The sequence below is a fragment of the Carassius carassius genome, chromosome 1 (assembly GCF_963082965.1).
Source record: "Carassius carassius chromosome 1, fCarCar2.1, whole genome shotgun sequence".
NCBI lineage: Eukaryota > Metazoa > Chordata > Actinopteri > Cypriniformes > Cyprinidae > Carassius > Carassius carassius.
The window spans coordinates 1,807,064-1,818,061 of NC_081755.1; the positions used below are offsets into that span (position 1 = coordinate 1,807,064).

General features: G+C 40.1%; 1 protein-coding gene across 2 annotated transcripts; it reads right to left on the reverse strand.

Annotated features, from left to right (window-relative positions):
• Window positions 1–6,680: 6,680 nt before the first annotated feature.
• LOC132139465 (gastrula zinc finger protein XlCGF8.2DB-like) lies at window positions 6,681–10,973 on the reverse strand. Of its 2 annotated transcripts, none has more exons than XM_059547838.1 (3): window positions 10,835–10,973; window positions 9,307–9,412; window positions 6,681–7,759 (listed from the first exon to the last, which is right to left on the reverse strand). In XM_059547838.1, exons 2-3 carry the CDS (start codon window positions 9,389–9,391, stop codon window positions 6,882–6,884), a joined length of 963 nt encoding a protein of 320 aa, XP_059403821.1. In that variant the 5' UTR covers window positions 9,392–9,412; window positions 10,835–10,973; the 3' UTR covers window positions 6,681–6,881. The 2 variants fall into 2 exon arrangements, with proteins under 2 accessions (XP_059403821.1, XP_059403810.1); XM_059547827.1 differs by lacking the exon at window positions 10,835–10,973 and adding an exon at window positions 9,617–9,662.
• Between the last annotated feature and the right edge of the window lie 25 nt (window positions 10,974–10,998).

Consider the following 10,998-nt stretch of genomic DNA (forward strand, 5'->3'; position numbering starts at 1 on the left):
GCAGGATGAGGGGTCGCCAGAGGAGGCCGCGGGATGAGGGGCGGCCAGAGGAGGCCCGCGGACTGAGGGGTCGCCAGAGGAGGCCGCAGGATGAGGGGCGGCCAGATGAGGCTGCGGACTGAGGGGGCACCAGAGGAGGCCGAGGGGCGGCCGCGGTCGAGGGGCGGCCAGAGGAGGCCGCAGGATGAGGGGTGGCCAGAGGAGGCCGAGGAGGCCGCAGGATGAGGGGGTGCCAGAGGAGGCCGCCGACTGAGGGGGCGCCAGAGCAGGGCCGCAGACTGAGGGGTCGCCAGAGGAAGCCGCCGACTGAGGGGGCGCCAGAGCGGGGCCGCGGACTGAGGGGTCGCCAGAGGAAGCCGCCGACTGAGGGGTCGCCAGAGGAGGCCTGTGGACTGAGGGGTCGCCAGAGGAAGCCGCCGACTGAGGGGGCGCCAGAGCAGGGCCGCAGACTGAGGAGTCGTCAGAGGAGGCCGTGGATTGAGGGTTCGCCAGAGGAGGCCCGTGGACTGAGGGATCGCCAGAGGAGGCCGCCGACTGAGGGGGCACCAGAGGAAGCTGCAGGATGAGGGGCAGCCAGATGAGGCTGCGGACTGAGGGGGCACCAGAGGAGGCCGAGGACGAGGGGCGGCCAGAGGAGGCCGGGGAGGCAGCAGGATGAGGGGTGGCCAGAGGAGGCCGCGGACTGAGGGGGTGCCAGAGGAGGCCGAGGAGGCCGCAGGATGAGTGGGTGCCAGAGGAGGCCGCGGACTGAGGGGTCGCCAGAGGAGGCCGCGGACTGAGGGGGTGCCAGAGGAGGCCGCAGGATGAGGGGTGGCCAGAGGAGGCCGAGGAGGCCGCAGGATGAGGGGGTGCCAGAGGAGGCCGCCGACTGAGGGGGCGCCAGAGCAGGGCCGCAGACTGAGGGGTCGCCAGAGGAAGCCGCCGACTGAGGGGGCGCCAGAGCGGGGCCGCAGACTGAGGGGTCGCCAGAGGAGGCCGCGGACTGAGGGGTCGCCAGAGGAGGCCTGCGGAATGAGGGGTCGCCAGAGGAGGCCGCTGACTGAGGGGGCGCCAGAGGAAGCCGCCGACTGAGGGGGCGCCAGAGCAGGGCCGCAGACTGAGGGGTCGCCAGAGGAGGCCGCGGACTGAGGGGTCGCCAGAGGAGGCCCGCGGACTGAGGGGTCGCCAGAGGAGGCCTGTGGACTGAGGGGTCGCCAGAGGAAGCCGCCGACTGAGGGGGCGCCAGAGCAGGGCCGCAGACTGAGGAGTCGCCAGAGGAGGCCGCGGATTGAGGGTTCGCCAGAGGAGGCCCGCGGACTGAGGGATCGCCAGAGGAGGCCGCAGGATGAGGGGGCGCCAGAGGAGGCCGCAGGATGAGGGGCGGCCAGAGGAGGCCGCGGACTGAGGGGTCAAAGAATGTTTTGCAGGGAAAGTTTAACCGGCAGGGTAACAGGATAGATCAGTGTGAGAGCTGGGGGCTGGATAGTTGTAGCAGGGAAGGTTGTGGTTGTGATGGGTGAGGTGACCCTGGAAGCTTTTGGTGGATGATCTTCTGAAAAGAGTACCAGATCAAGTGGATCAAATAGCAGAAAGAATGTTAAAAATTTGGTTGTTATCTGCTTTTTGGTTCGCAGACCAAATATTGTGGCCTCCAAATAATCAGCCCACGAGCTTGGCCTGTTCTCTACCAACTTGCTCAAACATCTGTAAAGCGGGAAAAAGAATATCAGTAAGATTATATTGCCATATGCAAATGGTCTCATATTTTAAAAATATGGAATGTGTTTTACCTCTGAATTATGCCATTGAGTGTCTTAACCAGTTCATTTATTTGTGGATGGTATGGCACACATAGACTTCTCTTAATGACCAGAGTTTGGCACACACCCAGATTGATCGGTGTACAAATTTAATTTACAAATTAGCAAGAGTTAGGTATTTCCTTATTTAGAAGAACAATTAATGGAATAAAAGACAAAAAGCAAAGCACTAACCTTATTTACCAATTCGGGGCATTGATCTGTTTGGTTGATCTGTTGATCATTGATCTGTTTTGGTGCGCCTTTTAAGGGCACCAAATTCATAGAACAAATTTTATTATGCAGGCTGTTTCTGGGCTTTTGGTTTTCAGTGGGAAAGCCTCACACCACTTTGTAAAGTAATCTACCATGACAAACATGTACTGGTTAATGTGAGCTTTCCAACTAAGTCCATCCCCACAATATCCCAAGGTTGTGCCACCCAATAAACATTAAAGTTTAATATAAAATTGCTGTAATTAAAATATTCCTTGTGTTTTCCATACCACGATAGGAGTATATTCTGTTGGGTTCTTCAGAGATCATTGCTTTTTCTGACAAGCAGCACAGTTTTTGAACTAAAATGTATTATCAAAATCAGTTTTGATGGAATAATAGAAATGTATAGTATGAAAACATGAAAAAGGATTTACATATTAAAATGTATGTCCACAGTCCAATAAAAGCACTTGCTTATGGCATGCAGGGCTTTTTAAATGTGGAGCTCTTCGAAAATTTCTTGGGCACTTTTTTTTAATATATTTCAAAGCATCATCTAAAAGGTATAAAAATCATTACAAACAACCAGCCAAACAACTAAATCCAGGTATACATTTTACATTACTTACTTTCAAAAATGAAGCTTGAAGAAATTGTAATTTGAGGACCTTGAGGTATCTTTCCAAATCTCTTAAAGTCTGTCATTGATTTAGCCTCATCCGTCTTCAACATGCAAGTGCAAGATCTAATAAATGAGCCTTATATATAATTGGTCATTACATGTAATTGTGCACCACTGGACTCTGTCATCTAGCCATTGAACCATTTACACTAATTGGCCTTTGTGATTTTATTACCTAAAATTATGTTAACCATGGTATTAGATGGATAGATGGATTTTGACAATAAGAAACACCACAGAAGGATCACAACTACAACTGTACTATGCCACCGACACCAGAGATACATTTATATCAGTTATTAACAGTTTTAAAGTTAGTCAAAATAAATTAGGTACATAAAAATGTTTGTTGGCTCATATGTTGGAGTGTATCCTTAGACACATCAACAAATTAATAGCTGAAATATTTGAATTATACACAATCTACAAACTATTGTGGCTAAATTAACAGTAGCCTAAATACCTGCTGAACTTCATCACACTTTGAAGCATAATGCTTATTCTGAAAAGTTTGTGTGTAATCCGAAGAGTCAATATTTTCAGTGGGGCTTTAACCCGAAACAGGAAACTCATGAATATTCATGTATGCTCTGCCCAGCATTACCGAAAATTTCATATTCAATGTTTTCCTATGCAAATTTCCAACAGTCTTATTGGTTATAGTTAATTACATGATGAAGAGCTGATAATGGTCTTATTCTTATTTGTGTATAAGTTTAACATTATATTACTGATCAATTAAGAAACCTTTATTGAAGTAATGCATCACTAAAGAATACCAACAATGACTAAATGAATGTTAGTTAGTGTTATTAATGTGAAAAAAGTTAATTACAAATAATTTCATAATAAATAAATCCAATGTTACAATAAATACAATTTGTTAAAATGGGTTACATATTAAATACATAAAAAAAGTTTCAGTAAATGTCTTATTTTAATAAACAATAAATATATAGATTCATAAGAAATAAATATATAAATACATGATTTTACAAATCATCCCGACAGGCGTCCAATGTACTGTGAAAAACAAACATAAGACACAATTATCTTTGTTAGCTGCATGATGATCACATTAATCAAGTTTACAGTATTATGTGCAATAAATTCACTTTCATCTGTTTGGTACTCAAGGTGCCAATAGTATTGGGAAATGTTTCAATGCATATATTGAATACAATATGTCCACAGCCATCTCTATTTCCTTATATTATATATTTCATTGACATCCATTAACTTTTCCATTAATTTCATTGGTTAAGTGTGAGGACTTAACCAAATCTCCAGGTTCTCTTATTACAACCAGGCTGAAAAAAATGGTGTGCAACCCTATTTATTAGCCTTTTAAACTAGTGAGGACTATGCCAACTCATCCTCATAACAACAGGTCCGTAGAGTAAACCTGCTCTGGAGCAGCTTATTTTATGTAAACAGGATTTGATTGCATTTTTTAATTCTTAAAATCTGTCATTTAAAATAATATTTAAAAAAAATTAAGAGTCTTTGATGGCAGCATTCCTTCATCAGTCTCTCTTCAGCAGATAAACACGTGTCTCACCTGTCCCTGTAACATCAGACAAGAGTCAGTCTCCTCTCTGATTTATCTGTGATATACTACATTTACATGCTAGACATTAACGATTTTCCAAAGTCATTAGCCACACAGCATTTTTATTAGCCACATTTTTTGTTGTTGTGAAATTACCTGATAAAAGTTGACTATGGCGTGCTAAAATTTACTTGAATTAGACTTACAACCCTTTTAAATGTAAAGCTCTTTTTTTTATTATATAAAACCATGTATTAAGATAAAGACATAAAAAGTCGCTTCTTATTGCATAATAAAAGTGGTGCATGGATGTAGAAGATTAATAAAAAAGACTCAAGACTCAGAATTACTTTATTGAACCACACTAGGAAATTCTGTTACAAGTTGTAATGGAAAGTAGTCTCGAAACCTCACAAAAAATGCATGGGCAAAGTTGCTTTTATCTTCATTAAAATTTGAGGGGAACATTCCTCTCATCATAAAGAACACATTTTCGATATGACAATGTTGTATTTCGATAATACAACACTTCTGATATGACCAATGGACACTTCATGGTCCTTTACGGTTTCGACTTTAAAATTGCTTGTCCCAACCACAACCACAACACCTTTACCTTTTCACCGCCGTACGCCCTATAATCGGAGCAATACATGATTTTGTTGACTGGATCATATACCAGCCATTCTCGACCTGACTTCCACTTTTCATTTAAAAGTATTTTGTTTGTCTTTGTCTCTTCTTCCATTTTGGTTTCCTCGTCAGGTTTTCTCTTGTGTGTTGTCAGCTCACAGGGTTTTGTTACACCTTATATGTCGCCACATAGCTCCACCGGCGTCCAGCGGTGTAACTCAAGCAAGGCAGCTAGCGGTCTCTTCGTTCCTGCCACTAGTGTGCAAGCGCAAGGCAACAAACACTGTGTGCATGTAATACTCATGGGAGTTGTAGTGTCATACTGCAATATGGCTTATTTCAGATGCCTTTTAAAAACACTACAATTATTCAACCCGCCAAAGTGGCTAGTTTGAGTCACGGTGTTACCCGCCATGAGCTAAATCCACCCACATTTGGTGGGTTGGCAGGTGTTAATGTCCTGCCCTGTGTATATGGTTTATATAAATCCACTCTAGTGACGCATGTGTGATTACTGGAGCTCAGTTGTTCACTATACATTAAAAAACTTGTTTTTTTACTGCAAAATCAAATATACTATACTGTTTAGCATTTACACATTAAGCAGTTTACTTTACAGTAGTTCAACAAATGCGATTTTAACACAAGTAACCGTGTATTTGTTTTCTAATACTCTCATTTGTTATACCCTCGTTGCTGTTCTCCGTCATGTTTGATGAAGATGTATCCTCTCGCGTGGCATCCTGGGATAGAAAAGAGTCCATTGATGAACACTTCTTCTTTCACACACTGTTTTCTCCTACTATACAGCATGTAAGTTGGCATATTAGGATGCAAATTAAGTAAACGTATGTTTGAATCTTGCGAGAATTAATGCACCAGCCTGGTAATTCTCGCCTACTGTTTTCTGAATACTTGGGATTCAAACGTCCGGTCAGGTTCGTCAGCTGGAGTGCACCTGAACATATGTCTTTGAAACAAAAAAGCATGCTGAATAGCACAAACTGAAAAAATTTCAAACAGCAATTAACAGCAATTTTCAGTTTGTGCTATTCAGCATGCTTTTTTGTTTCAAAGACATATGTTCAGGTGCACTCCAGCTGACGACCCTGACCGTACGTTTGAATTGAACAGTACTTGCATTTTAATGCCTTGTATTTCCAGGGCTTGCATTTTTATAATTGTTCCTTTAAGCTGTGAATATATAAATTCAAGATATTTCACACACCTTTTCATAATAAAAAAATGCAATAATTCATATTCACGTTCCAGAATTCACTTCCAAAATATTCAGTCTGTTTAAAAATACAATGTATAATATTCGACAGGCAAATTTTGGTCCATTTTATTTCACTTTCCAAATTCAGCGGTTAAAATTTGATTTAAAAATTTGATTTGATCTGATTAAGACCAAAGCAACAGGTGGATTAAGTAACACAGTTACAAAAACTGAACAGCAGAAATGAAGCAAGCGCCAAGTAGAAGTTTTGATTATAGAGGGGCATGTGGAAAAAAGCTGATTGTGTGTATGTTTAATTCAACATCTTCGCTGTTACCACAAAGGAGATTATGGTGTTTTACCCAACGCTGAAGTACAGAACTAACATTACATTTAAGGAAGACATATATTCCTTCGGTTGAAAGATTTATTTAATAATTGCAAAGTTGTTCCTTGGGACAAAAACTTTGAGAACTGAGCTATAGCAAAGCACATGGGCAGGTGCATCCACTGGAGTTCATATGCACAAGACATAAAATAAAAGCCTATATATATATATATATATATAGAGAGAGAGAGAGAGAGAGAGAGAGAGAAAGAATGCAAATGTTTATGAAGGTAGACAATCAGATTTGAGCCACATTCAACTTCACCATTTCAAAGACATGCATACTTTCTAGTGCCATTTTAAAAAATTAAAATAAACATCCCCAGTTGTCACTGTATAGTAGTGAATTAACACTTTGGACACGTTTCTATGATCCTAATAGTAAGAACTTTTCAAGTGTGAATCGAGCGTTACGTCTGAATCTCTTTCCACTCTAACCGCTTCTCTCTAGTGTGAATCCTCATGTGGGACTTAAGATTTCCATTTTGTAAAAAGCTATCCCCACACAGTTCGCAGGTGAAAGCCTTGGCTGTAGTATGAAGTCTCACGTGAGTGTAGAGGCTCACTTTACAGCTGAAACTCTCTCCACACTGGTGACACTCAAACCTGCTCGGTCCTGAATCTTCACCCTTGTAGCCATGTAACGACTTCTCTCCAGTGTGAACTCTCATGTGGGACTTGAGTCTTTCTTCGTATTTGTAACTCTTTCCACACTGATCACATGTGAATGGCTTCTCTGAATGGATGGTTATGTGTTGATTAAGGGTTTCACTTGTAAAGAAACTCTTTTCACAGTGATGGCATGTGAACAGCTTCTCTCTGGTGTGAGTGTTCATGTGTTGTTTAAGGTTTCCTTTTACTGTGAAACTCTTTCCACAGTGTTGGCATGTGAAGGGCTTCTCTCCGGTGTGAATTCTCATGTGAGCTTTAAGAGTGTCTTTATATCTGTAACTCTTTCCACACTGATCACAAGTGAAAGGCTTTCCGCCGGTGTGAAAGATTTCATGTTCATCAAGGCTTTCTTTTCGTGTGAAACTCTTTCCACAGTGATGGCATGTGAACAGCTTCTCTCGAGCGTGAATTTTCATGTGTTCGTTAAGGTTTACTTTTAATGTGAAACACTTTCCACATTCATGGCATGTTAAGTAACTGGGAGGTTTGGTCTTCTGAACCGAATCGGTTTCAGACGGTATAGGGTTTTTCACAACAAAGAAATCATGTCTCTCATATTGAGCTTTCTCTTCGGTTTCTTTCAGTTCTTGACTCTCTTCTTTTATTGCCATCAGGTCTAAAGTGAAACAAAAAGACAAATAGAAGTTAATGAGAGTTGAATGGCTCAAAGCAACAGAGAGCTAAATCAAGATAAAAGTATTAAAACATCAAAAGGTTTTAAAGGAGATCATGCTTTTTCCTTTGTACTGTAGTGTAGAGACACCTTTATAAGTGGCTTCAAGGCTTTATTCGCTCTGGTGCGCACATCTAAGTGTGAGAGATGCGTAGCATGATGTATGCCATGTCTTGTGTTGTAGTGTTCTGTGTTTTAATGTTTGTTCTATAAAATCTATTTTACTTCGAAAGTAAATTTGTGAATAAACTGAGACATACACGTTTCTTATTTCATTGAAAATCATAAATGATATGCAACTTGTTTCTGATATATAAAAATATTCAATTTGATTCCTAGAATCTTTTATCACTTCATTGTGAACCCTAGCTTTTGGCATCAACAGACTGACTCGAAAGTCATCTTAAAACTATTTTCCCAAATAGGTTAGCCATAGATTTTAAACAATTTACTGAAAATACAATTAGTAGGCTGTTAGTAGAAAAACAAAACAATAATGTTCCATAAGAAATGAAGTAAAACCCTATGCGTGAAACAGGAACACACAGTTTTAAAGAAATTTCTGCGTTGTTTTTTCTTCTTCTACACTTTCACCTGTTAATGTTGCTAAAAATTATTGTTTCGTTCAGGCTACTTCAGGATTTATACATTTTTTTAATCGTTTTTTTTTTTTAATCAGTAAAAAGAAAGTGAACACGCATCTGTATCCAGTCTAGACAAGTTAGCACAGTTACTGTAATTTCTATTTGTTTTTAACACGACGTGACACTCGCATCCAGCGTAATCTAGTGTCAACTGTTAGTGGATTAATGCCGGTGGGCGGGGCCTATGTCGATGTGTCGCTCAGGAGGCGGAGTTTATGCAAACGACTGGTGCTAGGTGATGTCACCTCGCCCATAGGATTGAAATAGAGCCATATTTGGAGCTCAATTAAATAAATGCTTTGTTTATGAGGATGACATCTTAAGCTGTAAAACTTGCAGGGTGTTTTAAGGTTAAAAAGACTTAGGGCTGCTCGAATATGCCAAAAATCATAATCACGATTATTAGTGGGCCATAAAACCAAAAAATACATGTATGTCATTAATAAAGTATTCAGTTAACAGTCTATATATATTGAATAAATCTAATGAAAAATAAAACGGCATAGTCTTCGCTGTAAAAATTTAACTTCCTTTGTTTCTTATTGAAGCTACAATAGACCTTCTGTGAAGATATAAGCCACTGTCACTTTAAGAGCTGCACGGATCCAATTTACTGTTACACTTGTATCTGTTTACATTCGTTTACTACATAGCCGACAGGGGCTTACGTGAATAATCACCAAGCGCCACATCTTGACACATTTTTGCGTGTATTTGACCGTTTAGGCACATGCTTTCAGCTAAAAGAGGACTTTACATTCCTCAAAAAATATCATTAATTTCTATAGAGCTGGACATTTTAATAAGGAAAAAGTGAGCGAGTTAATCTTGGAGGATGAAACCAACCAGTTTGTTCCTCAGTGTCTTCATGTTTCAGACTGAACACTTCTGCAATCCTCAGGTCGTCACTCTCCTGTTTAATAAACGCCATCACGCTTCACCACGAGCACTTCTGGAAAACAGAAATACAAACTAAATTACATTAAAGTCAGTCAGAGGGAGAGTTAATGGCCGTAAAACACTCAAAACGTGCGCTAAAAATTTATAAAAGAACACAGATTATATAAACACTAAAACAAACAATTAAAAACAAAAATGCATGATTTCAACAATAAACGTAAAACAACGCATGCCCAAAACAATAATGCATATCTACATGAGCACAGTAATTTGAGCGCTTCAATTGAATCATTTGGTGAACAGATCATCTCAAGTGACTCTAGTGATTTTAAAAAGCTTAGTTTCTCTCTTTCATGTTAATGACAAACTGAGGCTGCACTCCAGTCCAATTGTTTGCACCTGTCCCTTGTTAACTTCTCTCCATCTCACTCACTCAGATGAATGTACATCGCTTCAATGTAACGTTTGCTACATTAGTAGTGACCTGTGATCTCTGAGGAATGTGGGCAGAATCACAGAAATTGTTATTTTTATTATGCATAAATAATAAAACAGGTCAGTACACTTGAATCAAATTGTGATATAGACTAGTGTCAGTGAATATTAAATTGCAAAAAGACCATTTAAATACCAATCGTGTTCATTAAAACACAAATAATAATATACATTAAAAACTAACCATTAAAATTGGGTCAATTAACATTAACATTAACAAGATTAAACTACAATATTTAGCATATAATATACAATAGACTATGCAATGGGAAGCAGTTTGGTTAAAATTATTTCAGAGTAAATCAAAATTATTTCAGAGTTTCTTAATAGTAAATACGACTTGAGAGGCTGTTCACGTCCAATTTCTGATTAGGAAACGTTTATATTCACAATAATTCAGATCGCATGAAGGTAAAATAGCTGTGAATAATCAAGATGCGAGACAGAGTGAAGAATATAAATGTTATTTTGCATGTGATTATTCAGTTTCTGTACCTGGCACCTTCAAACATAAAGACCTAAAGCACTTTCATTTTATTTGTATCTTTATTCTATGTATTTAATAATGCTACTGTTTAATGTGTTCCTTTGCTCTTATGTACTGACTCTTCACTTGTCTTTAAAAACCTAGGGACTTTACAATTGTTAGGCTAGTGGTGTTTGCTGTGCTAGTGAAATTGAATCGGTATCTTAAGAGTTTGGGGTCATATGTGCAGTCGACAGAGTCTTTTAGTTCAATAACACAGATCAAAGACGATTAACAGCGTGTATTTTATGTTTCAGTGTAAATGTTGGCAGGGTCAGTAATAACCTGAACGGACGAGTAGACAAAATAATTCGCGTTGAGCCCGGTTTATCTCAAACACTAAACCAAACGAATGTCACACGGTTTGGAGATGGTTTGGTTTTAAGGGCTGTATTTCTCGGAAGTGTGTGTCTAAAGTGAAGTGTTCTCGACAGGGAGCGAAATGAGACGCACCTCACAACAATAACCTTCATTACCGTTGGATAAAGCGTTAACCGTGCTACACTCAACAACAGTCCATTCGTTTTACACTTCTTGTAAAGTCATACTGTCGTCTGAACAGTTTACATCGATTTCAACACTTTAAACGAACACAAACAAACCTTTCTTCACCCGGA